Source organism: Agelaius tricolor, unplaced genomic scaffold (assembly GCF_023055355.1).
Source record: "Agelaius tricolor isolate 1412-34295 unplaced genomic scaffold, bAgeTri1.0.p SCAF_14, whole genome shotgun sequence".
In the NCBI taxonomy this organism is placed as follows: domain Eukaryota; kingdom Metazoa; phylum Chordata; class Aves; order Passeriformes; family Icteridae; genus Agelaius; species Agelaius tricolor.
Genome location: NW_027269274.1, coordinates 10,296,009 through 10,324,006, shown reverse-complemented (window position 1 = coordinate 10,324,006; position 27,998 = coordinate 10,296,009). Strand labels below are relative to the sequence as shown.

The window sequence follows — 27,998 nt, the reverse complement described above, 5'->3', positions numbered from 1 at the left end:
GGCCGGGGCCGGGGCCGCGGGCGCTGCGCTGCGCCGCCAGCCGCGGCCGAGGATGCGGCGGAGCCGGGCGCCGCGCCTGGCGCTGGCCGCCGGCCTCGGCTCGCTCCTGCTCGTCCTCTTCTACTTCCAGAGCAGCCTCAGCCCAGGTGGGTCCGCGGGCGCCGCGCTCCAGGAGGGTCCCCCGGCGGTGGCGGGCGGGCGGAGAGGGGAGCGGGGCACGGCGGGCAGCCCTGCCCTGCTCCTGGAGCCCCTCGGGTATCGGCCGGTCCCCGCTGAGCTGAAGTTGTGTCCGCCGGGGAAGTCGCCGGCGTTGCCCATCGCTCGGCTGAGCCCGTCCAAGTTGGGCGCGGTGCGAGCGGCGCTCCCGTCCCGGCGCCGCCGCTCCGCAGGGACTGACAGCCGCGTCTCCTTGCCAAAGGCGCCTTCCCCGGGTCGCTGTCCCGTTCGCTGTCCCTGCGGGGCACGGAGCCCCGGTGAGCTCTGTGCCATCGGGGAGCTGGGCGCAGCTTCGCAGCCCTGCCGAGGCGGAGCGGGGTCGGTGCGGGAGAGCGGAGCTGCTCCGTCCCGCCTGTGCCCATTCAGAGCCGCGGTCACTGAAGTTCCCGGGAGACTTTGAATGGCTCAAGGGACTTCTCGTGTGTGTGCTCTTAGAAATTTCTCGCAAGTTGGAAAAGAATTCTGAACTAAAATCTGAACCGTTTTTTACTGGGGGGATAATTTATTTCCCTGCCTTTTCTGCTCCTTTGGGGAAATTAGTTCCTCTTTCCTACGAGATGTTTTTGGGTAATTGCTGCCGTTTTAACAATGTACTAATGTTTTCTGAGTACAGCAGCAATCCATCAATGGGGCCTTTAGAGTTATATCTTAAAATTCAGAAGACTGACTTGACTGAAACGTTAATGGAATTTTATCAGTGTAGAGTAAATGAAATGTGATTTTCTTTTTAGAGGGGGATGCTCCATCACTTTAATGTGTTTTTTTCCTAAAAATAAAAAAGGCATAACTTGTTGGCTGAGTAAGATTGAAAAGGAGTTGGATTTCGAGCAAGCATTTGTTATTTCTAGACGAGCATGTGAAGCTTGTCAGATGAATTCAGAAATCCCAGAAGACCATAATCAGTGTTGTATTCCTTAGTAACTTTTTCTTTTCTTAAGGAAATTATTTATGCGCCATATTTTAGTATTGGGGTTGCTCAGTAAAAAGTGCAACACTGAATCAGCTTTAATCTCCAGGGGTGCTAATGAGGAGATGATTGTGTTTTACACTGGATATGCTTTCTAGCATCTGACTGGAAAACATATCTCTTTTCAGGGCTCTGGTTTTCAAAAAAGAGATTCTGCTGGTCTGAGTCAGCAGAACTTTCTGTGCTTAGTTGACTTTAATTCCTCACCTGGTCTCAACCCAGTCTCATGCAGAGTTCCCGTCAGGTCAGAGCAAACCAGGTGATGGTTATGGTGGTGGTGTCTCACGAGGCACTGGAGGGAATTTGGGTCTGGAGTGCTAATGCAATGCCCTGCAAATCTGTTCTTTCACATGGGGCAAGTGTGTTTTTTGAAAGTTCCCATAGATGCTGATAGGTCTGAGGTAGGGATCTCCAGCTGCTGGAAGCAAGTAATGTTTGTCACTCAGGGGGAACCCATTTGTGAGGATGTGGATGCCCTCTGCAGATTTGCCCCTTTAGGTTCAATAAAGAGGTGAGTTAAAGCAATATTCATATTCTCTAACACCAGCTTATTTTCTAGCCACACTGTTGTCTCCCTGGGTCCAGCCTTCATTTTTGTGCCATTTCTTTCCTTATTATTTTTCAGTTTACAGTTTTTCCTTTCCTCTTCCAATCAGTGAGAAACACTAGCAGAGGAAAGGTCATTACCATATACAGAAAAGAAGCAAGCTACAGATTACTTCATTTTTTAATCCCAAATGAAAACAAACTGAGACCAGTTGCTAGAATTGTAGAAGTTATAAGTTACAATAATAGGTAAACAATTTGCAAATGAAAATGTCATCTTTAAAGTGATGTCTGCCTGGGGGTTATTTGGAGTTCTGGTTGTCTGATGTAATTTGGATTTTATATAATAATGAAGAAAAATGCTAGAAAAAAAGGAAGCAGTGCTATGAGTTTCCCCCAGGAGCAGTCAGATCCTTTCTCCATCATTAGCAGGATTGAGCAGGTTGCCTTCCCTGGGCCACCCACAGTCCATTACACAGAGCATGCTAAATTAATCCTTGCTAATAGCACATAGAGACCAAACCTTCCTGTGACCAGGACAAGGAATGGGGACAATGATGATACAAACCTTGAAGCTTGAGAGTGCTCAGGGCTCCCTGAGCTCAGGGAGCAGGAATTATCCACTCTGGTTGCCTTGCCCACTTAGAGCTCCACCCGGACAGTTGTGCAGGCAGTGGTTTGTGCTGAGCTCCGTGGCTGGGCTGGAATAAGGCTTTCTTGTTCTGCCTCAGGAACACCCACACACCAGCCTGTGCTGAAATAACTCTGCTCCTGAATGCCGCTGAGTTGGTTATTTTGGTGGTGGGCTGAGTCAGTCTGTGCTGCAGGCAGTGGCAGAATTCCCTGCTGTCCCTCCTGGAGGCAGGAATGGGCTCAGTGTGTTTGCCAGAGGGGTGGGACGGGGCTTGGTGCTCCACAGGGAGGTGGCCTTGTGTGCCTCAGTGTGCCCTGACTTCATGGCCCTGCTGGTTTTTGTTGCCTTTGCTTCCTGCTGGCTGTGCTGGTGAGCAGACACGGGCTCTGTAGCCCCTCACTGCCCTGGCCCTGGGGTGGAGCTGTGCCATGGGCTGTCCCCTGTGACCTGTCTGTCCTGTTGGCCATCAGCTGTGGCTCCAGGCTCACAGGTGCATGGCCAAGGGAGGACATCTGCATTGCAGGAAGGTGCTGAGGTGGTGCTGAGCACACTGGCTCTGGACCTTCCACACCATGCCACAGTGGGTAGTTCTGGGGTGTACCTGGAGCAGCCACCTTTCAGCACCTCCTGCACCTGGGCTGGCATGGGCAAGTGTGCTCAGCTCCCAGGCAAGCCTCAGGCTATCTCAGTTGGGCTCAGGGGGTGATGAGAGCCACCAGGAGTCCTTGGCTGTACTGGTGTCACCCCACAGCCATCCAGGAGATGCTGTCTGGCCTTGGCATGATTATCATCCATCATCTGAGCTGATGTTCCTCTGCTTTTCCCACTGTGAGCTGTGCAGACTTGTGCACGCTGTACAATTTCTGCAGGGGGGTGAGGATACACAGCAGGGCTCCCAGGCTGGTATTTCATCTCACTCTGCTGGCAGCACATCTAGGCTGGCACAGCAGGAGATACTGGAGGCTGCCATTCCTGGTCTGCATCAGAGCTTTGGTCACTGCTGTTCTCAGGGGGACCACACTGATTTTAGCAACACTGGGGGAGGTGGGATTACTCTGGTAGTACAGATGAGGGATAGAGGGAAGGGGCAACACGTGAGGGAGGTGGCAGGTCCTAAGGCTTTGTGTTCATCTGGTCTGAGGTTTCTGCAGGGCAGTACTGTGGGGCCACTCCATGATATGTCTTTGGGGCAACTATGAGTAGGCAGACTGTACTGACATCTGGAGAGCTGGCAGATTTTCTCCAATCAGAAAGAAGGAAAAGCTCTCCATCTCAAAGTGCTCCTTTATTTCTGCTCTGGTTCTGCCCATTTGCAGCATCCAGCTGTTGTTTCTTAGGTCTTTTTAGCAGCACTTGCCCTATGCTGGCTTCTGTTGTTTCACAACCTTCTGTCGGCACGAGCTGTTGGACCTCACGGGGCCTTGCAGGTGAGATGTGCTCAGCCTGTGGTCTGACTCTCACAACAAGAGATACCAGAAGTGCCAAGGTTGTGATCCTATTCCAGAAAGCTTTCCAAGTGAGAAACAGCAAGAGCTCTCTCTCCATCCTTATCTGCTCCTGTATCAACCAGTTGGGTTATAGAGCTCTCCTCTGAGCTCTGGTAGACCAAAACCTTCTCCAACCCCTTCACCAGCCTGAGAGAGAGGGGTTAGGGTGCTGCAGGAGGATGAGCAGCAATGCCAGAAGCCACCTCAACACCTGTAGCAGGTATCACAGGTAGGAAATTGCCTCACCATCTCTGAGTGTTTGTTAGCTCTCTGATGTGCCAAGGTGGGTATGGAAGACACCACTGCCCTCACTCTCTGCCATTTCTCAGGTGGTTTTAATTGCCCAGCCCAACACCCTCAGGACCAGCAGAGCTTGGAGAAACTCTCGCTTCTCATTGTTCCAAATTTATTGATCTCAGTCAGCTCCATTTCTGTGCCTAAAGATTGGTCCCTTCAGAGGGATACAAATTATTACAGAAATTAGAGAGTTGATAAGTGATTTGACCTGCAGAGCTCTGGTCCCTGAACCTACAACTGCACCTAGACCTGGTGTGAATGGAGATAAATACACAACTTAATATTAGCAGACCTTTGAAAACAAGGGATTTATCTTTTTTTCAGAACAGGAAAGAGTCTGTTTTAGTCCTCAGTTCCTCCTCATTGTTTAAATGTATTTGGAGGCTAAAATTCAGCCGCTGCCTTGGGATGTGCACAGGGTTTGGCCAGCGAGTGCTCCGAGCCTGGGTCGTGCCTGCAGCTGGCTGACACATGTCCTCAGCCTTCCAGATAACCAGGGACATGCTGCTTTTACCCTGGCTAAGGCTGCAGCACAGGCAGGGATGACAAATCTAGCCACCCTCAGATACTGTTGATTTTCTTTTCTTTTCTTTTCTTTTCTTTTCTTTTCTTTTCTTTTCTTTTCTTTTCTTTTCTTTTCTTTTCTTTTCTTTTCTTTTCTTTTCTTTTCTTTTCTTTTCTTTTCTTTTCTTTTCTTTTCTTTTCTTTTCCTTTCCTTTCCTTTCCTTTCCTTTCCTTTCCTTTCCTTTCCTTTCCTTTCCTTTCCTTTCCTTTCCTTTCCTCTCCTCTCCTCTCCTCTCCTCTCCTCTCCTCTCCTCTCCTCTCCTCTCCTCTCCTCTCCTTCTCTTCTCTCATTTCATTTCATTTCATTTCATTTCATTTCATTTCACTTCATTTCTTCATGGGGCAGTTTTGCCCAGCTGATTTTCCCAGTCATAGTATCGTGATGCCCAGGATGCAGCCCCTTCCTTTGAGGAGCCAGTACTTGAAGTACAGTGACATTTGTCAGCCAAGATGTTGGCAAACACAGGCTGGATGCCCTCAGGTCTGCTGTTTTTGGAAAAGACATGAAGCACTCCATCCGTGACCTGCCGGGGTAGCAGAATCCACGCAGTCCAGTGCTGAGAGCAGGGCAGTAATGAAGCCCATGTGTTCCTGAGGGCCAGGCTTTCCATGAGGAATGCTTTCTCTAGTCCTTCTTGGCTTTATACAGTTTCCTGAGAGTCTCTGCTACATGCAAGAGGTTTTGGAGGGGAAAGGAGTGGGCTCAGCACACCTGGAGTTAACTCTGTCCCTGCAGGAGAGGTTCGTGTCCTGGTGGCTCTGCTGGCTGCATCCAGCCTCTCCTGGCCCCACATTCCTCTGGCATCTCAGCCTGTTTCTGTCTGGCAGCACCATGCACCTGCATTTTGTCCCCACACACAAAACTCCAATGTGCTGCACTAAGAACTCCACAAAAACAGCACCAGGAGGGTTTTGTCTGTGTTGGAGCAGGGCTGTGAGGTCCAAGGCTGAGAGATGAGTGCTGGTGCAGTGCTCAGGGCTCTCCTGAGGGTGTTGGGATTTTTGATGTGCTGGGTTTAGTTTTTGGTCCTTGGTTCCTGCAAGCAGGAGAGCATGACAGACCCTCCATCTTAATTCCAGTGCAAACACAGCTGTCTTTCCCAGGACTCTGTACCAGAAGCCAAGGAACTGCAAAGGCATCAGCCAGCAGTGCCAGTTCCCCTCTGCAGGGAGCTGACACCCAGCAGCCAGGGGAGCCTGCAGTGCTGGCAGCCTGAACTGTCACCCCACCACTTCACAGCCACAAATCTCTGCTCCCCTCTTGGTGGGCTGAATCTGACAGAGATCAGCAGTGCCCTGAGTGAGCTTTCAGTCTGAGCCCCTCAGACAGGACAGTGATTGCAAAAAGCAAACACACACACACACTGCCCTGTGCACACACACTCTCCTACCACTGGCAAATTGGTCTCTGAATCAGCCCCACACTTGCTGTGACTCACCCTGGGCAGCCTAAAGTGTGGATTTTCAGTCTGAAGAGCTGATGAAAGGCTGTGTGAGGGCACCACATGGGATCAGGGCCACAGTCATGACACTGGAACTCCATCTTGGACCTGATGCTGTCCTTGTGACCTGCCAGTTCTTGATGTGGGGACATCTTGATGCTGGCTTCTGGTGGACAGGGAGGGGCAACTGGGAGGGAAGCTGAGCTCTCTTCCAGCATTTCTTTTAAATGCTATTTAGCAAGTTTCATTTTTTCCCAGACCCTTTGCAGCATCCTTACTGGGATGTCTGGGGTCTCTAGGACCTTTTTGAAGGTCCCTGCCTTGTAACCTTTTCCACCTCCCACCTTGGAAGTCTCAGAGGCAAAGATCTGCCTCAGGTTTGTTTCTAGGCTTGGTGATCCTTGCCTCAGAGATCCTTGCACAAGTCTGCTCCCTTCAGCTTGCTGGCACTGAGCACATTTAGCTTCAGGGCATGGAGTTGTCCAGCCTTGAACCAGCCAGTGGGGAATTCCTGCAGCCTGTTGGAGGAGCAGCCTGCCTGCTCTGCCTGCTCCTGTTTTCCTACAGTGCCCCTGAGCTCTTAATATTTGGATGAGCTTTGACTAAATAAATAGTCAAAGCTAAATTGTAAATTTATGGGCAGGCAGATTGATGGGAATCTGGCTGGGAAGGGCTTGGAGTTGGTTTTTCCTGGGAGAAGCAAGCAGGGTTTCTCCTCTCTGGTCAGGGCTGTAGCAGCTCCACCACCCCTGGGTTCTGCAGCTACACCCTCAGCTGAGGTGGCTCCTCAGTGTCTGCCAGTGCAGGAAAGCCTGGCCACACAAGCCACATCCTCTGGCAGCTCTGATGAGAGAAGAATCACCCTTGGGTGTTGAAAATGGTTGAGAACCTGGTTTTGAGGGTGTGAGTGTGTGTGGATTCCGTGTCTGCTGATTTTTCTGTCCCAGTTGAAGATGCTGTCCCGTGCCACCTCAGGTCCTTCCCTGTGCTGTGGTGGGTGCTTCCTGACCTGCAGCAGGGCCCTCCAAGCACCAGCCATCCCCAGCCCTGTCAGCAGCCCTGGCCTGGCTTTTTGGGGTCCTTCTTGCCTCCCTGCCTATTGCATGTGCCACCTCCCCTTCACCTTACCAGTGATCCATTGGAGCAAGGAATGGCAGAGGTGTTCAGTGCTCCCAGCAGTGCTGCAGCCCTGGTCACTGAACCCTGGGGTGCTGTCACATGTGAAGCTGTTTTGGCAGCTGTGAGATGCTGCAAACCACAATGCCCCAGGCTTGTGTGTGGTGGTGTGACTCTGTTACAGGGCTGTGTACACAAATTGTGCTGAGCACAGGAGCGAGACCTGCTGTGCTGAGGAAGCACTGATTCTGGTGAGACCCAGCTTTTTCACAAGTGGACTTAATTTTCATAGACTCCCTCAGAGCAGCATCCAACTGGACTTGAAGCTGTTTTCTCCCCAGAGAATGTATCTGAAGGTGTTGCTGCCTCTGCAGTGGCTGGAGTGACAGATGAGGAATTCTCTAGCCTGGCCATGGCAGATGGGCACGTCCTGGTGGCTCTACTCATGATACTTGTGCAAGGAGAAGTGCCATCAAAGTTTTGGATCTTCACAGCAGTGCACAGGGCCTGTAGGTCCCTTCCCATCAGCCTGTCACCTGTGGTACAGAGGGATGCTGAGGCCATGAGTCCTGGCCTCCAGTCACAACGTGCTCACAGCTTTTCCTTCTCCATGTAAATGCCACTTGGTTTATAGCCCTCCATCTCCTGGCTGCTTTCCCAGCTCTTCCAGGGAGGGAGCAGCAGCAGGTTGGAGCCATCCCTTGCAGTGCTCTCTCTCCCTGTGAGCTGCAGCCTCACTGCTCATGTGGAACCCACCCCAAGCCTGCTCTCTGGCCAGATGTTGCTTCACTGACCTGGCAGGAAGATGGGTAATATTGACATGGGGTTCAAAGGTGATGTTTGTTCAGAGCTGCCGAGGGTGGGTGTCCCTGGGGCTGCCTTGCCTGTTCTAGAGGGCTTTCTTCAAAGCAGGGACCTGAGAAACCAGCACAAACTAGCTGGAGGTCAGAAACTCCTCAGCAGCTCCCCACCCCATTTGTTCTGTGTTTCCCTGCAGACTGGGGCTCTGCCTGCCACAGGAGCCTCTGCACAGGCAGATTTCCCCATGGCAGGAGAAGGCAGCGAGTTCAGTCCTGCACATATCTACAGAGCCAGGCCCTTCCTTTTGGCAAGGGTGCAGGGGTAGCATATTCATAGCTGAGTCTCTTCCAAGTTTTCTCCTGGCAGTATCAGGGAGATTGATTTCCCTTTAGTTTAATAGGATCAGCAGACACAGGCACTGTGAGACCCAAACGAGGCTGAACTGATGCTGGTGGAGTTTTGCATCAGTAGCCCACAGCTGCTGCTGGGTGGTGTAGACACAAGCCTCCAAGTTCCCTTCTTCCTGAGATCCTCACCAGAGTTTGCTCACTCCCTGTGAAAAGGAAAGGGGTGTCCCCAGAGCCAGCAGTCACTGTCAGGAAGGGTTAAATCCAACAGCCACTCAGACAAGCAGCTACAGTGATCTGTTGTGCCCCAGAACTGCAATGGCAGTGGTGTTTGTGTCCTCTGCTGAGCAGACAGGGCTCTTTGGTGGCCTCAGGCAGTGGGCATTACTAAATGCAGCAGAGGCAGGCACAAGGGGCCCTGTGGTGGGACTGTATGTGCTGGAGATGGTTCTCAGAGATGGCTCTCCCAAGTCTCCAGCAGGGTGTATTTCACTCCTCTCCTCCTCTGTGAGCTCATGCATCTCTTTAACTCTTTGTAAAGCCTCTTGTTGTGTATCTTGTGACAGAGAGTCTCACCAGTTAATGAGCTGTGTCATGTAGAAAGGCAGGACACAGCCCCCCAGCTGGCTCTGCAGGGAGCAGGGGGATGAGAGCCTTGGAGCCCAGCCAGGGAGGGATGGCTGCATGCAAGGTGCTGCCCTGGGAAGAGTTTGCTGAGTGGGCATTTTCCCTCAGATCAGCTTGTTGAGGCTTTCATCAATCCCAGATGCACAGAGCTGAGAAGATGGCTGGAGACACGTTCAGCTGGCAGGCTGAGCCTTCTGCCATTGTGGTACCTGTGCAGGTGGCCTGTGTGCAGAGGGCACAAACAGCACCTGCCCAGAGCAGAGCTGAGTGCTCTGAGGTTCTGAGCAAGCCCAGCCTGGTTCCCTGCAGGCTGGCCTGCCGTGGCCCCAGCAGCTGAGCAGGAGGCAGAGGCTGCTGCAGATGGTCCCTTGGCTTGGCTGGCAGCTCGTGGTGCTGTGTGAGCAGCTGTGGGCTGCCCCAGCCTGCCCAGAGAAGGGGCCCTGCAGGGCTGGGGACACCACACCAGCAGGGTTTTTAGTGGATCTCTGGGGCAGCCTTGCCCAGGGAAAATCTCTCCCTGCCCACCTGACAAAGGGCTGTTTGCTGGTGCAAGCCCTTCTTCTGCAGTTCCTTTGGGCAGCAGGCTGCAAAGGAGGAGTTTATTGACAAGGAATGGAAATGCTGGCAGTTCAGGCTTGAATTGTAAATGCAAGCAGCCAACTGGGGCCAGGAGAATGACAGGCGTAATGGGGAAGAGAAATTGCTCTTGGAAAGCTTCTAGCTTGGCTTATGGGAGGAATTAACCATTTGGAAACAGAAGATTGCATGGTACTTAGACACAAATACTTTATTTGCTCACAGAGGCTGTGTTCCTGCTGGATATTGTTAATTTTCTGTTTCCTATAATGATCTTAATTACAGTCCTTGTGACAGTAGAGACCAGGGGACTCTGCCCCAACAAAATACATCCCTCCAGCTACAATGCCTGTGATCTTTCTATAAAACCTTCCTGGCATCTGCCTCAGGCTGGTACCAGGTGACCAGAGCCTCCTGCTGCTGAGGAGACATGAAGGTTTAGGAACTGCACTGAATGGGGCAGAGTGTCCAGACCAGCTGCCATTGGCTCTGTTCCTAACATGATCCCCACAGACAATTCTGGGGCATTTGGCAAGCTCCTTGAAGCAGCTGGATTCCTTCTTTCCCTTTCTGCATGATTTATTGTGAGCTAACCCTATAACTGTCACCATTTTCCATCACTTGGTTAGAGTTTCCCTGGCTGATCCTTGAGTCAACTTGACTAAATGGGAATTAGAGGCCTTTCTTGTAAAACAGAGCCTGAGCCATCCCCACCTCTGGGGAGGAGGGAGCCACAAAACCAAGGCCCAGCTGTGCCAGCCCCTGAGCCTGGGTATGGCTGGTGGCACTGTGATAGTCCAAGAGCTGTCAGTGAAAAATGAAGAAAAATTATCTTTAGAAACATAAGGGCAAAGTAAGCTGTGCAAGAAAGTGGGAGCCAAAAGAGGAAAGCGCTTTCATGAAACTTTATAGAAAACAAGGAGGCTCTTCATGTAATTTTAATATCTTCCTAATGGCAATAACTTCTTCCTAAGTAAACTTTCCAGGATCTTGAACGTCAAGAGTAATGCACAAGTGGTTTTAAAGCATGTCCAGAAGGCAGATCTCTGAATCAGAGTTGCTTCTGGAATGAGTGGCAGCCAGTCCCTGCACTGGGTACAGCCAGCACTCCCTTAACAGTAGGCATCTGGCTGAGGCCTGGACAGACCAAGGATTTCAGATTTATGAGTCTCTTCCAGGCAGTTAAAAGCTGAGAAGCATCCTGTTAAGGAAAAAAAAATAAAAAAAGAAAGGCAAAAAAGTAAAGTTAGAAAGATAATTATTTTCCTGCCCGATGTATGTGACATGCAGTAGAAATCTAAACTAGTGCAGGATGTTCTGACCCCGTCTCACGTCAGGAGTTTAATGCTCTTTTTGTAGCAGCTTAAAAAAACATCCATCAGATGACACCCCCTCAAACCCCAGAGCCACCTCTGTGGCTGCTGCCTGAGCTTTGTGTACAGCAGATGGAAGGCAGAGACACAGAGCTGGCTGCAAACCCCTCAGTGCTGCACCGTCCCTCGGCCTGGCTGAGCTGCACAGTGCTGAGTGTGCACAGCAAATGTGGAGCTCTCTGGGCTGGGTTTGTCAGCCAGGCACGAGGAGCAAAACACACACAATCCATTGTCTCTTTTGCCAGGCAAATGCCCCTCCAAAGGGCACTGATGGGGGCTGCACGCAGGGTCACACTGGCTCTGCTTGTCTGGGAGTTCTTGCAAGCCTTGAGCAGTGAAAAGTCAGCTCCAGGATTTCCAGTTTCTGCTAAACCTGTAAGAGCATTAATAGAAATGGACAGTGGAGATTATACTGTCAGCAGTGCTTGCTGTGTTTCTTTGGAGCACTTTCAGCAGAGATCTCTCTTTTTTTAGTGGCTTGGAGCAAAACCCAAGTAGCTCTGAACATTGGACCACTGCCTCCCTCCCTCCCATCCCACATCCCACGTGGTGCTGAGTGGGACACGCAGGCTGTGGTGTGGCAGGGGCTGATCTCACCCAGCAACCCAGAGTCCTGTTTCCAGCCATGAACTGTGCCAAAGGCACAGCAGATCCTGGGGAGTGGGAATGGAGAAATTGCCCCTTGGAGAGGCAGTTTCTGGATCCTCTCAATGGAGGAAGGAGTGGTGATGTGAAATAAGGTTTAGCTGTCACGTTTATGCAGTGATGGCAGTGCCAGCCCCATGTGTGACCTGTCAAAAGGCTCTGTGCAGGTGTGACTCCTGGCAAGGAGCATGGCTGGGATGTGTTCAAGCTAAAAGAGAAGATCCTGACCTTTGGTGGCCAGGGGGGCAGCCATGAGGAGCCCGTGGCTGGGAGGGGTCGGGTCAGCTGCAGCACCTGCTCAGGAGGCGTCTGTGCCCTTCTTGGCACAGGGACACTCCCTGCCCCACAAAGGTTGCAACAGCACTTGAGAGGCTGGGCTGAGGCATTTTCTGATGGAAGTCAATGTGTCTGTCTTGAACTGGATCCAGATGGAGAAACCTGGAGCCTGGTGGCACTTGGTGCCAGTGACACCTTATGCTGCTGGCCCGTGCCCCGTGTTTGCTGTCTGTGGATTTATTGCATCTGGCATGAGTCACTGAGTCTGGAGATGGTTGTGGGTAGGTGACAGTCATGAGCATGGGTCACTGCAACCCCAGACTGAGGAAGCAGGGAGCATCCATCTGCCTCTTGCAGGCTGGAAACCATGGGAGTTTTTTTAATTTAATGTGTCTGGGGCTTCTTTGCTATCCCTATGTCTGTCAGCCCTCAGATTTCTGTGTGAGAGTCTGTGCTGTGAGTAATCTGCACTGTGTGGCTGGGACAAGTGCCCCAATACCAGACAGAGGTGATGCAGCTCTGCTGCCTCTCCATCCCCCACTGCAGCATGCCAGAGGCATTCCAATCCCATGAGCCCCATTTACAGGGATGCTGCCTGCAGATCACTGTGCACACATATCAGGGATCTTGGGCACAAGTGGAGGCAGGTGTGCTTGGATTTTTGGTCCCACCTCAGTTCCCTGAGGCTGTGTGTTTCCACCCTCAGACATTCAGCACAACCACTGCTGCTTCTGGCAGGCCTGGCTGTTCTGTCTGGCTGGAATGAGAGCAGGACATGTACCCACCCCTCTGCATGGCTCTTCCCATCCATCACAGCTCAGAACCTTCTTCCACACCCTCATTATCACTTCTGAAGGCAGGACACCCCTTGTCCCTCTCTTGCCCATGGGCTGCTGCCTTCCAGCCTGCAGCCACATCCCTGGAGGAGTGAATGACTTTTCCTGCTGAAGGCAGTGCAGTGCATTGAGTTATCCATGTAAAACAGTGACTCACTGTCCCCTCTTTGGAGAGTGTTTCTTGGCTGGAGGAAGGCTGCTGTCAGTGCCAGGGAGCCTGGCTGCCATTACCACCCAGCTGTGCCACACAGCCCTGTGGAGAAGCTGCAAGGAGGGGATTGCTGAAAACAAGGGCTTCTTTTTAGGGAGTGACACCTCCTTCCCAAAGGAAGCAATCTTGGACATCTTGCCTGTGTACACCTGGTTATGGTGAGGTCCAGGGACCCCCAATGCCTTCACATCTATGTATGTGTGTAGGAACTGTGTGGTTTGGGGTGGAAAATGCTGCAGTGGAGGATGGTGGCTGTGGAGCATATGCAGTTGGTGGAAGGAGTTTGCAAAATGCTCCTTTCCCTCTTGGCTAAGGGGTTTGTACTGCTGTGCCTCCTCAGAAGTGCCTGTGTCACCTCAGTTCAGTGCCTGTGGAGCCTCCTCTGAGGCTTGTGGCTGGGAAGGGGGTACTGGGGTGCTTCAGCAGCAGACATGGGATGAAAATGTGTCCTGGGGATGGGGTGCCCCATCACCCTTCAGGAGCCATCTCTGACTGCTGGGAGTTTGCCTTAAGTAGCTTCCCAGGAAAACAAGAGAGACATTTGTGCAAAAAGGGGAGATTTTGGGGAGGAAGGTGTGTGTGTGATAGAGACTGGTAGGATCCCTCCATTGGCCCCACAAGAATGTAATATATTATAGCCAGGTACTGGAGAAGAGGAAGACGATGGACCACTGTGCACCCTACCCCTGATCTTGCCCTGCAATAGTAATTTATCACTGTGGCTAAAACATCACTTCTGTGTGAGTCCAGTGCCTGTGGAGATGCAAACCCACCCTCTCCCATATGCAGACATGACTGGGTTCACCCATCTGGGCTGATGGCAGAGCAGATTTGTCATCCCCTGCTGCAGCTCAGTGCACGTGGGCTGTTCTCTGTGCAAACCTCTCATGCACAGGTCCTGTCTTGCCCTGCTCAGGTTGGCCCTGAGCTGCTTTCCTTGTGTTTCCTTGTGGTTTTCCCTCAGTGTTGTGGGTAACCTGCTCCCAGTGTATCTCTATTTCCAAGTGCTGGGTGTGAGGGGAGGAGGAGGGTTTAGTTACTTGATTTGGCTGTTTCAGGAGGACTAGGGGGGATGGGAGAAAATGGGCAGCTCTGGGAAAAAAAGCCTGAGCTAAGCTTTCAAGCACCCCTGTGTTGCTGGGACTCAGTTCTGTCTGATCCAGCCAAGTTCAAGTCACTTGGTTTAATTTCTGCTAAATTAGATATCATTAAGTCAGGAGCCACCAAATGGAGCCCCTTTGCCATGAGGATAACCAGGCTGCCAACACCCAGGCACTGACTGTGCTTCAGAATAGAATTGTATGGCCCAAAAGGTACTTGAGGCAATTTCTGAGCCTGAGAGTTAGGGTGCAGTGCTGGTGAAGGACACTTAGCCTGTGGTTTCAGAGGGACACCTCAGCTTCCTGGTGCCATGCCAGTGCCTGGGGGTTGTGGCTCAGCTGGTGACATGGAGGAGTGAATCATGAGATGGCTTTGCAGGGCACAGGGATGTGCCTGCCTGCTGATCTGCTCAGGGAGCCACAATCACAGAGGTCCTGCCCTTCTGATACACTACATTAGCCTGGCTGGCTTATCTGGGAAGGACCTGCTCCAGGAGCCCTGCAGGGGTGCAACCATCCTGGCCCTTGGCTCTGCTCTCCTGTCTGAAAATGCCCTGGAACAAGCATGGGGAAGGCTCTGCTGCTCCCCAGGATGCTCCAGATTGTGAGTTGCCTGTAGGGAACAGGAGGGGAGCTGGCAGGGGAAGGGCTGATGGAGAATTATTCCTGTTCCCAAGCAAGTGAGCTCAGACAGACATCCCCAGCAGACTCCCTGCTGCCTGTACCTCAGCAGAGAGACATGCAGGGCAGCCAGCCCTTCCCAGGGCCTGGCCCACACAGCCAAGGGCAGGAATAGCTTGGGTTATACCTTCTGGCTTGTTCATCAGCAAGGAAAGCACTGGAGGAAGCCAGTGGTGGTCTGCCTGTGCCCACACTGAGTGGGGCTGTGTTAGGTGGCAGCGCCTGTGTCAGTGCTGAGCCTCTGCAAGGGGACAGTTATGGGGCAGAGCAGGCTGAACAAGCATAACTGGGGAGAAAAGCACCTTGGAAAGAGAAGCAATGGTGGGAAAGGCCACAGAGGCATTTCCTGAGCTACAGAGGATGTTGGTCTGGAACAAGAAATGGATGTTTGTATTGTAAATATCGGAGTTGCAGAGTTTGCGAGTCGCTGCCAGCTCCCCTCCATCACTCCTGCTCACCACGCACTGGCACAGCCCCAGGAGGAGCAAAAGAGGTCAAGTACAGCATTTGCTCCACAGGGATCTGTTCACTGCCACCTGGAAGCTGTGCAAGGTGTGGGCTGTCATGGGTTGATATCTGAGCTCTCCTCTTCTTGGGGAGCTGTGCTGTGCCTGGGAGAAACCCAGGAAAAGACCAGAAATCATCTCTTCTGGTTGCTTTTTGCCATTTGCTTGTGCTTGTCTGAATATTGCTGTGACTGTTCTCTCTCCCCAAAATTCTTTCTTGTGCATGTGCTCTGCTGCCAGTTACCTGCCAGAATGGGGCATGGATGCTGCCCAGTCCCTCTGAGTGTGCTGGGTGCAGACACCTGGATGAGCCCAGCCCCTTACACCTCCTTACACTTGCAGCTCCCCAGCAGAGGTGGCTGTGTCTGAATTCACAAAGATGAAGGATGCATTTAAGCAAATCAATCATGTGGCTCTATTGGATTTCTTTTCCTAAGCTTTTTAATTAAGCCTCTGTTGTCTACATCCTCGACTTTCTAGATGCAGTAAAAATGAGCAGTCACAAGAATCTAAGGAGATTTGATTGCCTCTTTGAAGCCAAAAATTTGATTTGCTTTTGGAGCCAAAAAATTCCCATTCCCAAATCAAAACCTTTTAGAAAGAATTAAGATAGGAATAATTCCCAAAGGTGCTGCCTTAGCTGTGTGAACACCAGAATTGCCACACAGTTCTTCACAGCCAGGGATATGATGTGAGGAAGCCAACAGTCACTTATTTGGTCATCTTGTCCATCAGAGAAAGGTCACTGCCTTTCACAACATTAAGGCAGTAAGTGAGCCTGGAGTTCTCTGTGGGATTCTGGTGTTGGAGTCTCACATCACCATAGTTTGGAAAAATATCTGTCTTTAAAAAAATCCACAACAACAAACAACAATCAGCTTTTGTGTTTAGGCAGAAATTAAGGAAATGCATTCTCCACCAATAAGAGCCCAAACATAAAAGTCAGAGCTTCCTAGAATTAAACTTCTTTCTAGAGACAGCACTGACCCTTTAGCTCTGATCCTTCCAGGCAGGGCTCTCACATGGACCATTGAACACTGCCCAGGGGTTCAGCTGGTGCTTCCATGTGGGATTTCTTGGCCTCCATGTCCTGGACCATCCTCATGCAGTCTGTGTGTCTAGCTGCATGTCTCAGTCTTTGCTATCCAACCAGGAGGGAAAGCTGAGCTCTGACTGCAATAACTGTCTGGGTCCATCGCTGCTGCTGCCAAGCTCCATTTTCTTTTTTTTTTTTTTTTTTTTTTTTTGTTTTTTTTTTGTCCTGCTTGGATGTTAAAATCGAAAATTGGACAGATTTAGCCAGGGTTTGGCTTTGACTAACACAGTCACAGTATCCTCTCAGAAATTCTGTGGCAGAATCCTTCTGGGTGCATTATTTCAGTAGTGAGGAGCCTGTCTTTGTGGTCAGGGGTGAGTGAGCCGTCACTGCTGAGGCTGAAGCACTCACTCATTGCCCCTGGCACGTCCTGGAGAGGAGCTGCAAGGTCTGGAGAAGCTCATTGCTGTGCCCACAAAGAGATCCAGGTCCTAATTTCTGGCCCTTCCAGTGATGACTTAAACCAAGTGCTAATCTCTGTACACTGTAGAGCTGTGGGCATTGTTAACCCCTCTGGAAATACAGTTATTTGTTTCCCTCTGTACACTTATCCTTCTCCCATGAATGCACTTCAGCTGCTCACATGCCATGTGTGCCAAGCAAACAGCTCCTGTCTCCAGTCCTTTTTCCTTTGTTCAAGTCAGAATCCATCGAAAATCACCTTCAATTTCAGAACTTTTTCTTTGGTGTGGGACAGAGCATTCCCTTCCAAGAGGGAATTCAATTCTCCCCTGAGAACTGACTCTTCCTACAGAACAAAGCAGCACCTCTCCCACTGCCCTGCTGGCATTTGCAGGCTGTAATTTACACTGATCATTTCATGCACCGCAGTTATTTTTTTTTCTCTTTTTTTAGGTTTTGCATAGACACAACAGGAAGCAAGGCTGGGGCTGTGAGACAGCAGTGGGGAGGCAGTGGTGGGGTCAGGAGTAGCTCCTCAGGGTCCCTGGGGTGCCTGCTCATGTGCAAGTACATGTGCTGTCTCTTCACTTCCCTGGTCTGGAGACCACTGATCCTCTCCAGGTGTTAGCTCTCTCCAGGGTTTCATACTGGAGACCACATGTGGAGTTTTGGCTTCTTGTAGCCTCGGGGTCCAGCCTGGAAAATATCTGAAAGCTTCATCCTCAAGCCCAAAATGAGTTGGGATTTCTCCTGCTGCATCCCAGCCACCCACTCCCACTGATGTGGGGCTTCCAGACCTCTTCCAGTGTGGCACTGAGCAGGTGGGAGTGATGCTGTCCTGCACGAGGACCCCCTGCCATCCTCTCTGCTGGCTGGTCCCAGGGGTGATGGATCCCAGCTCTGCTCAGGCACACATCCAGCCCCTGCACCTCAGGAGTCCTGGGGTCACCTGCTCACCTGGCAGCCCTTCTCAGCACCCCTGGACCTGCCTTGGTGCAGGAGAGCAGAGCTGTCAGTGCTGCAGGTGAGGGTCACCAATGCTATGGATAATACCATATGGATAATGCTTTCTTTTGCTGTGATGGCAAATATCTCACCTGATTTGTTTCAGGGCTTCACTTGCTTTTTTTATGACTGTCACACTGGCAGCTGATGGACCAGAACTAATGCATCTGGGACCTCCTGCCACTTCCAGCAGCAAAGTAGCAGAAACTGCTGAATTCCAACATTGTGAAATTAAATCCTATTAAGTTTCCACTCCCCTCATCCAGGATGAACTTTGGTTTCCCTGTTGGTGTTTGTCTTTCCCTGCCATGGCAGCCTTTCTCAAGTCTTTGTCCATCATCAGTATCTCTCTGTTTTTGTCATCTCCTTCTCAATGTATTAATCCCAAAGCTAATCTGGGAGATATTTTTCTAGAAATCTGCCTTCTGCCCAGTATTTCTCATTTAAGTGCCACCTGCTTTCTTGTTGCTCATGACCTTTACAGTTCCCCTTCTAAATTTCATCCTCTCTGACTGAAGAGGATGAAATTCTTGTTTCCTGTGCAGTGTTGTCTCTCTAGCACTGTGTGTATCTGGGTGAGGATCTACCACATAGGCTTGATGTACAGAAACAACTTATTTACAGACAAGTTTGCATGGGTATGAACTGTGTCTGGTTAGTGCCGTGTTGATTTTCATTGTAAGTTATTTATTATCCAGTTGCACCCACATGTTTTAATTGCTTTCTTTTCTTCAGACTGTTTTCTAAAGCCTGGGTAATGCTGATGTCAGCCTAGCAGGCTTGTTGCTGCCTGAATCTTGTCTCCAAGCCAAACTCTTCAATTCACACACTGGATTTGCTGTTGTGGTTGCAGAGAACCTCCCTCCCTTTTTAAGAGTCTGTGCAGCCAAAGCAGCATATTCTTTCACTTCTCCTTCCAGAAGTCTGGAATAGGCATGATCCAGTCTTTCCCTCACCTCACACATGTCTGGCTGTCTTTGCAATCAGCTAGTACACCTAAATATTCACAGCTTTAAAATCTATTCCCTTTTCCAAGGACAGCTGGCAAGACATTGAAGCCCCAGATCCTGCTGTGGTGTTGATGTCACACTGCAAGAGAGTGTCTTCAGCTGTGGTGGGACAGCACTGAAATCTGGGGTACAGGAGGGAAGAAAGGAAAAAGTGTGGTGTCTTTTTAAGCTCCAAAAGAAAGTCTGAGAGCCCTTGTAGCACAGGAGACTCAAAAATGTGCCTGAGCTTCCTCTCAGGCTCATCTTACTCAGTGATTTCTGGTCAGTGTCTCTGCCTTAGCATAGAGGTTTTGGTCTCCTGATCCACATCACTCCTATTCCCTTGCCTCATACTTTGAAGATTTAAAGGACAAATGTGATACTTCCTTCTGCCTGTGTCAGTGAAAACCACTTCAGATTTGGATCACAGACATGCACTGTGTTGATACTTCTCACCCAAACAGAGATCCTGCTGTTGCCAAGGGTTGGTGTTTTTTCCCCTTTAGAAAGCTGATATGCCTTGGCTGGGTGATGTCCCCGCTTTCAGATGCAATTGTGGCAATGCTAAATTTCCAAGGATTACCACTGCATGTGGTGGAATCTGGGAACCTCAGTAACAAGCTATAAAGTCAGGAGAAAATCCAAGATGCGAAGATCTTGGCAGCTCCTCCACAATGGAATATCCTGCTGTACTCAGGGCCATGTTGCCAAAATGCAACACAAGCCATTAACTCGCTCACATGATACTCCCTCCTCAACAGTCTCATTTATTTCAATATTCCTTGGCCTTCCCAAACTTTTTGGGAGTCCCAGGGGCATTCCAGAGATTGGTAAAGCAGTGGTACAGGGAATGGGATGCCTGGCACTCTCTCAGCATGAAGGAGTGGAATAGGAGGGATGTGTAAATTCCAGGCAGCATCTGGCAGCAGGGAGGGCTGGGGCAGGAGTGTGTGAGCAGTGATGCTGCAGGTGCTGGGGCTGGTGAGCAGGGGGTGCCCACAGCCTGGGGTCGTGGGGCAGGGCTGTGTTGGGTGTCAAAGGCTGATCTTAGTGGGGTGGACTCTGTTAAATCACTGTCTCCAGCCTGCTGCTGGCTCAAGTGGGTTGCAGCAGCCCTGGCCTGCCTGCCACTGTGATCCCAGATAGTTTGGGGATGCTTTGGGCACAGACAGCCTGGACTTGTCTCTGTTCACACAGTGCAGCTGCTCTGACCCAGCTTTATGGAGAGAGGACACTCCATCCCATGGGACACTGCAGATGCTGCCCTCCTCCTGCTGCATCTGCCCCAGGGCTTAACCCTGGCTCCAAAGCCACCATCCTGGCCCAGCCAGGATCCCAGCTGCTTTTCTCCTCGGGATGCCGTGTGTTGTGTGAGCAGACATTTCTGAGCAGGGAGACTTCCTGCAGTGGAGCCCTGTAGAAACCCAAAACCTGCTGCCAGGCCAGGCCTTGCTGTGGAGGGTTTGGCAGTGCCTGGGCAGGGATGGTGTCACCACTTTGGAGCTCACAGCCTCAGGATGCAGCCAGTGCCGAGTGCTGGTGCCTTCCCCTGCCAGCTCAGCACTCCCAGCCTCCTCCAGCTGCACGGGAGCAGCCTGGCAGGGAATTTTTTTCCATTTTTTTAAATCTCTTCCTCTTTTTTTCTGGAACTCTGTACAGTACGAGCATAGCAGGGATCCCAGGGGGTTTGCTGCTATCCAGAGAAGATGCCTTGTTCTCTGCCAGATCTTGCTCTGGGGAAGGGCTGGAGGAAATCTATTCTGCAACGTTTCTGCTGGGGCTGTTGGCAAGAGCCCTGCGAAGTGCAGCAGCCACTGGCCAGGCTGGTCCCTCTGAAAAAAAGAGGACTGAAGAGGTCAGAGCATGGCTGTGACCTGCCTGACCTCTGCTCCCTCCCCTCTTTGCTGCAGATTTGCCTTTTGTTGAGCCCAAAGAGCCTCCTGCCAAGCCAGTGCTCCTCCGAGGCTGTGACCTGACACTGCAACAGGCACTGAAACCTTTCCCTGGGACGTTTCCACGCTGCCCTGTGCAGCACCAGCATGAGCTATTTGCATTTCTAACAGCCTCAAGTCAGCCTGAACCACCCAGGGTTTGCTTCTGTCCCCATGAGAAAGGTTCTGGCTGATGCACTTGTTAATCTCAAAAACAAACGCCTCCGCATTGTCTGTACTAAATATAGGAGCAGCAAGGCACTGCCAGCAGCCCTCAGCTGGGTCACATCCAACAGGAGTTTATCAGCCCCAGCCCAAGGGGAAAGGGGCTCAAGTTCAATGCTCTCTGTTTGCAGATGTGAGCTGCAGTGAGTGGAGTTTTCAAGGTCCATCTCATTCCCTGTCATTTGCAGAGGGCTGAGCCTGGAAATGTGAACCGGGGCTCCTCTGGGATGAGCATCTCAGCCCAGCACTGTATGTTGGATTTTCTGCTTATCTCCCACTGGCACAGATGCTATTTCACCCTCCTATGGGGTTACTGATACAGAGGATTGAGGAAGAAACTGTACCTTCTTCTGTTGAGTCACATCTTGATCAATCCAGCGCTGCAGGAAGTGTCATTTCCACTGACGTGCAAGCGTACAGGCACTGCTGATGAAATTTTGTGAGGTCAGGCAGCCATTTCCTCCCTAATTACACCTCCAGGAACGAATAATGTTTAGCTGAGACCCTGGTGACTCTGTGCTTTGGTGCAGTTTTCATTTAAGCAAAATGCAAGCACATCGAAATGAACACAGGGTCTGGATTTTTCCTTCTGGTTATTTTGGTTATACAGATGCCATCTGGGACTTGTATAACAAATGTGGGGTTGTTTGGTGACGGTCAGTGAATGAAAGGATCCAGTGCCCCAAACTGTCATGCAAAAAGCTTCTGTTAGAAACCTTCACGTTGCCAGAAATGTCTTGTGGCAGATGCTTTTTCCAGGAACTTGGAGGACTGGAAGAGCCTCCCAGGCCACAGTCTTCTGAACAATGTGTCCTATCTTCCCCTTCAGAAAAAACCATAATTCTCCATTTTAAAACTCATGGTGTGATTCCTTCTGTTGAAGGCAACTCCAGGGCTGCACAACCCCCCTGGTTACAAACCTTGTCATGTGGAAATTGTCGTGGCATCTCTGCCAATGGAGAGAGTCAGAGCCAAGCAGCAGAGGGTGGGTGAGTGGTGGAAGAGCTGCTTGGAAGTGTTGCTGCAAGGGAGAGCCTGTGCCCCTGCCATGGCTGGCTCCAGGTGTTGGGTTTGGGATATCCAGGCCACCTGGTTCTGCCCCCACTGTGCTGGAAACAGGTCCCTGAGGGGACCTCAGAGGCTGAGCTGAGGCAGATGCTTCCTAGCCTGGAAGCTGGTTGCATCCCTAAATAATTTATGAGCACAAGAACTTGGCCAGCTGTCACTGATTGGGTTTCTGGTTCTGCACTTATGGCTGGCCACATCCAGCCTTGGGTTTGGTGCTGCTACAAATGGACCTCCAAAATTAAATATCTGATCTGCAGGGCAGGGAGGGGCAAGGACTGCCTGGGTGGCTGTCTGCAGCTTCAAACACCAGAGGAGATGCTGCTGGTTTAGAAGGGATGGAAAACAATATAAATAGCAAATAAGAACTTCAATTGATTTACCAGTCAGAAAAAGCACCTGACCAGTTTGTGTCTTTGAGCCTGGAAGTGCAAGCTCTGAGCCCGTGGGGGCTCAGCACAGGGCTGCCAGTGTTGGATCTGCCCTTCATCTCTGCCAAGCACAGAGGCTGTCTCACCCCTCACAGGGCTGTGGCAATGCTGGCAGGGTCCTGTCTCCTCTGGGTCATTCCCTCAAACATACGGCCTGGACAAAGTGGCATTTCCCAAAAGCAGATGGATCAAACTTTTCCTAGTTGCTCTTGAAATTGTAATTGTTACCTTTATTTATGGTGTTTTATTTGATAAAAAATAGGTCTGGACCTTTTGAATCCTAGCTGCAGATTTTGTTACAAAGGGGGAGGGAAGAGCATTGCTTGAGCATCACTTCCAGAGCAGAATGGGTTTGTCTCTTCTTGGGAGAGGTTTTCTTATCCCACCTTGGGTATCTCAAGAGAAGGCAAGAGAAGCAGACCCTTCCAGCCCCTCTGATTTTCCTCACTCCTTTTTCAGCCTCTGAAGATCTGAGATCCACCTGGCAAGGCAAGGCTGGTCGCAGCCCACTCCAGGCCCTGTATGAGAGTGACCAGGTAAGGGCACAGGGACAGAGAAGTGCTGGGGTGAAGTTTGAGTGGAGCACTGAGTGCTGACCCTTTCTTCTACTCCTCTGGTGTGTGGGGCACTGTGCCAGGTCCAGCCACCCCCAGGGTCCTTGGAGCTGAACCTCTGGCTGTGTCTAAAAGACAAGACCACACTGCTTGGGGGTGTAGCTTGATAAACACTGCTTATGGCCCTGGCTGGTACTTGGGTAAATGTTTTAATTACCAGTGGGATGAGCCATAGCTGGGCAAACCTGGGAGACTTTGCCATCTGAACATTTCAAAGCCAACTCTGTGCCATCATAGCTGGGCAAGAGCTTCATTGCTGCCCTTCCTGAGCTAATAATTGGCAGATGTTTCTGTGTTAGCTGCTATATGTATATATGCACACACATAGGAATCTGCACATATATATGTCTACATAAATATAGCTGGACTCAGCCATGGGGGATTTATAATCCTGGAACATCTCAGGCCTCTCCATCACTGAGCTGTGCCAGCTACACCTGCTGAGAAATGAGCAGCCAGGCACAGCCTGGGCAAAGGATCACTCCCCTCCAGGTGGGCTCAGTGGGTCCCTCCCTGTGCAGGAATCAGGGAAGGTGTCCTGCTTACCCCTCACAGTGCAGCTTACGGTCGGAGCTGTAAAAACTCTTTGTTCCTTTCTGCTGCATTTCCCCCTGGGCAGGCAGTTTTCCCCTAATTCAGCCCCACTTCCCTTTTCAGAGGGATCATCACCCACAGCTTCCCTGCAGGAAGCCCTGTGGGAAACCACCCTCCAACGGGTGCCATGCCACGTGCCCAGCCACCAATCGTGCCCTGCATCCCCCTGTGTCCATGGGGCTGTCTTCTGCTGCAGCCCCCAGGAGCAGAGGGCAGTGCTGCTGGCCCCTCAGTGGGCTGCCACCCCTGCTGCCTCCCCAGTGCCCCATGCAGCCAGAGTCAGCTCTTCCCATAAGTGCTGCTTTGTGTTGAGGTTGATGCTCTTATGTCTGTAAGCAGCCAAAGTACATTTGCTCTCTGAAAAATTACAAATATGGACTCCCTTGGCCGTGATGCCAGCAAAGCCTGGTGCTGTTGGAATGTCGTGGTGCTATTTCCTTAAAAGTGATACTTAATTTCCCTGGCTTTTAAAGAGAAGGAAATGAAGGGAGCAATTTTGCTCTGAAATAACTGCAAGACACGCATTTATTCCAGTGGGCGGCTGCTGAAAAGTAGTCACATTTATTTGTTGCCATGCCTGCAGACAGTGTCTGTCTGTCTGTCTCTCTGGTCCAATAATTTTGAATTATGCAGGTGCAGGGAAAAACACCTGAAAAAATCACATTATTAAAATGCCTCTTTTTCTAAGCCCTTGCAAAAAAGGTTTTCCAATTCTAAAAGCTGACAGGGAAGCTCCAAACAAAAGAAATTTCTACTGAAAGGTTTGGCTGTGTTGCAAGGCAGCATGAGAATGCTTCTTCAGCTGTGGTTATCACCTCCCTAGGTGCTGTATTTTCTTTGTAACCTAGTAGCCAACAACATCAGAGTCATACCTTGCTGGCAGTTAGCATCTGTTCACCTGAATTTCCTTTGTTTTGGCATTTTCCCTTATCATATCCCTGTTGGAAGGAGTAAGGATGGGATGCTTTCTCCTGTCCCTGTCTCACATTACTGCCCATACAGGTTCCTGGAGAAAGTGGTCACTAAGGTGACCTGGACAAGGTTATTTGTTTGTGGAAATGAGATCCAAAAGAGTCCTGAGTGTGGTTCATCCCTTGCAGAAGGAGCTGTTTGCCCAGGTGTTAGTGTCTCTCTGAGGATGACAGGTCTGCTGGATCACCTACAGGATGGACAGTTTGCTTTAGTGTCCCAACTCCTGGCAGGAGCTTTACAAGCCCTTACAGCTGTCCCTCCAAACACCTCCTTAGCCCCCAGGGAGCAATGAAGGAGCACCTGGAGCCTGGCCAAGGGTGTCCTTCAGCATCCCTGGGCAGTGGCAGCTCTCAGCAGCCATGCAGGCAGCAAGGCCTGCCCTCGCCCTTCATCTGGAGTCACCACAGCTGTACAACTGCAGAGCTGTTTGCTGTGGCACCCTCTGGCACTGGCAGGGCTGTCTTTACAATCCCAAAGTGGGAGCCACTCTGATGTTGGGAGGTGGTGGTCACTGCCTGGCATGAAAGCCGCAGCCCTGTGAGGTCAGGGCCACCCCAGGCTGGCGGGTGCTTGGTGCTGCTGTTCCCAGACGAGGCTGTTGGATGTTCCCAGCAATGAGGAACACAAAATTTCCCAGCCCTTGTGAGCTGGGACAGAGTGGGCAGGAGGAGGAGGGGACCTTCCCCTTCTAACTTCCTGGAAATAGTTTCCTTCCCCAGATGTTCTAATGACATTTTGGGATTTTTGAGAAAAGCCATGACAGGAGAGGTCACACCCCCAGATCTGTAAGGGGGTTTTAGCTGGGTCAGGGGTTAAGGGACTCTGGGCTTCTGGTAAGCCAGTGCAGCAGCTGCCAGCTCTTGATGTGAGGGTCAGAGGGGTTAAAGGGCCATGTGTTGGTTCCTCGTCCCTGCGGCCAAAGGAAACTGTGACCAGAGCTGAGGCGTTGGGCTGGCCTGTGTGGAAGAAGTCCCTCAGGAGAAGGAACCCAAAGCCCTCAGGAAGGGCCCCAGCACTACCTACTCAGCCCCTTTCTCCTCTCCATCATACCTGCAACCCCACCTCATCTCCAGCTCCCCTCCTGCTCACCAGGCTTTGATCATCAGCATTAGAGACCATTTCCATTTGCCTCTCCTTGGCAGGACACCCAGGCCATTTCCATCCAGCATTCCCAAATGTTCTGCCACATTTCTGCCCTTGGCTGGGTGTTCACAGCAAGCACATGTGTGGGTGTCAGTGTGGGCAGCAATGCCTCATTGCAGCAGGAGGTGTGCAGGGCCCTGTGCCAGCAATCAGGCTGTGCTTTCTGCCCCTAGGGCTGTGCATCCCCCCAGACTGGTGTGAGGGAGGGCACGTTAGCCCAGTGTGTGTGTCTGCTTTTAAAAAAAAGCTCTGTTACTGACCCTCTCTGCACCACCCCTTCTTCCCTCACCCCCTTCGATTTTTCTCCTCATCCAGCTCCTCATCACATTTTGTCCTTTCTTTTGATGCCATCCTGTCCAAGGATTAAGTGCACCAAACCAAGATGTGTTCAAAGCGAGTGCTGTCTCCAAAATCCCACATGGGTGACTGACTGACCCAGCAAAGGGGAGGCAGTGGGGACAATTGTGGGCCACGTGTTGTGTGTAGGCCACAGGGGAGGCAGTGGGGACAACTGTGGGCCGAGCGTTGCATGTAGGCCACAATCAGCTTGGGCAAGCCAGTGACCATCTCTGTTGGGTTTTTCCTCCCCAGTTTGAGCAGTCGTCCCTGCAGGCAGTTCACCAGCAGAGACGGGAAATGTTGAGCAACATCTGCAGCCGTTACACCCGCAAGCGGCGTCTCCTGCGGCCGGACGACCTGCGGCACTTGGTGGTGGACGACACCCACGGGCTGCTCTACTGCTACGTGCCCAAAGTGGCCTGCACCAACTGGAAGCGGGTGATGATGGTCCTGACGGGGCAAGGCAAGTACCGGGACCCTCTGGAGATCCCCGCCCACGAGGCCCACGTGCCCTCCAACCTGCGCACCCTGTCCGAGTACAGCGTCGCCGAGATCAACGCCCGCCTGCGCACCTACCTCAAGTTCGTCTTCGTGCGGGAGCCCTTGGAGCGCCTGGTCTCGGCCTACCGCAACAAGTTCACGCTCAGCTACAACACGGCCTTCCACAAGCGCTACGGCACCAAGATCGTGCGGCGGCACCGGCCGCAGCCCAGCCAGCGCGCCCTGGAGCGCGGCGACGACGTGCGCTTCGAGGAGTTCGTCTACTACCTGCTGGACCCGCGCACGCAGCAGGAGGAGCCCTTCAACGAGCACTGGGAGCGGGTGCACTCGCTCTGCCACCCCTGCATCATCCACTACGACGTGGTGGGCAAGTACGAGACCTTGGCCGAAGATGCCGAGTACATCCTGCAGCTGGTGGGGGCCGACGCCAGCGTCAAGTTCCCGGCCTCGTCCAAGACCACCAGGACGACGGACGACATGACGGCCCAGTTCTTCCAGGACATTAGCCCCTTCTACCAAAGGAGACTCTTTAATTTATACAAAATGGACTACTTGCTGTTCAATTACTCCATCCCCTCGTACCTCCGCCTCCGGTGAGGCAGGGGCTGCGGGGAAGCAGGTGAGGGAGAGCTGGATAACTCTCACCTTGCCACAATTCCTCTCCTTCTGCCTTGAGCTCGTCTCTTGGTTGACTTCTTCCCTGTGCCCATTTGTTAGGGTCTGCTCCACCTCCTGATGCCTTGTTTGTGCATGTTCTGGAGGAAGAACACTTCTCAATACACTGGGGCTGGAGCTTTTCCTTCCCTTTCCCTCCCAGCCTTCAGTATCTACAGGGAATGGTGGTGGGACTGGACACTTCTTGCCTTGGTTGGGGACTTTCTTGTAACTAAGAAACTCCTCTGTAGATCCAAATCTTGGGAAGGCTCCTTTTTCGGGCAGGATCCCTTCAAGTCTTTCTCCTCCTTACTGGGCTGTTTGGGGGCAGACATGGAGTCTCAGGGGTCAGAGTGGAGTGTATCAGAGACTTGCATAGAACCAGAAATAAAGCAATAATTTAATGTAACTTTTCCCTTTTATTTAAAATTGCTCCCACCTTTTCTTTTTGTCTTGTTCTCTTCTTGTCCTTCATGCCATCCCTCCTGAGGAGGATATAACACAGAGAGGTGTGTTACTCTGACCACATTTTTATCCCTGGAGGGAATTTTTGTTCCTCTCCTTCCACGTGTTCTCAGTTGGGGTGCAAAATACTCCAAAGATAGAGAGGAAAGGCTTGCAGCAGGTCCTCAGTGCTTTCCCCTGAACTGCCACAGCAGAGTGCCTGTGTGTGCATGTCTCTGGATTTCTGGTCAAATCCATTAAACCCAGGCCCCACACCTCCCATTTTTGAAAGCAGGTGACAGCAGTTGTGAAGCCATACAGAGTGTATGGGTGCAGGTGTCTGCT

The 27,998-nt window shown here is 51.4% G+C and overlaps 1 protein-coding gene across 1 annotated transcript; it reads left to right on the top strand.

The window, feature by feature from the left end:
- CHST13 (carbohydrate sulfotransferase 13) lies at window positions 1-27,618 on the top strand. Its single transcript, XM_071439645.1, has 3 exons — window positions 1-146; window positions 22,852-22,928; window positions 26,307-27,618. The coding sequence occupies exons 1-3, from the start codon at window positions 53-55 to the stop codon at window positions 27,150-27,152; spliced, it is 1,017 nt and encodes a 338-aa protein (XP_071295746.1). The 5' UTR covers window positions 1-52; the 3' UTR covers window positions 27,153-27,618.
- The last annotated feature ends 380 nt before the right edge of the window (window positions 27,619-27,998 follow it).

Coding starts and splice junctions, on each gene's coding strand:
- CHST13 (XM_071439645.1), top strand. CDS start 53: ATGCGGCGGAGCCGGGCGCCGCGCCTGGCGCTGGCCGCCGGCCTCGGC. Junction 147..22,851: donor CCAGAGCAGCCTCAGCCCAG/GTGGGTCCGCGG, acceptor CTCCTTTTTCAG/CCTCTGAAGATCTGAGATCC. Junction 22,929..26,306: donor CCCTGTATGAGAGTGACCAG/GTAAGGGCACAG, acceptor TTTCCTCCCCAG/TTTGAGCAGTCGTCCCTGCA.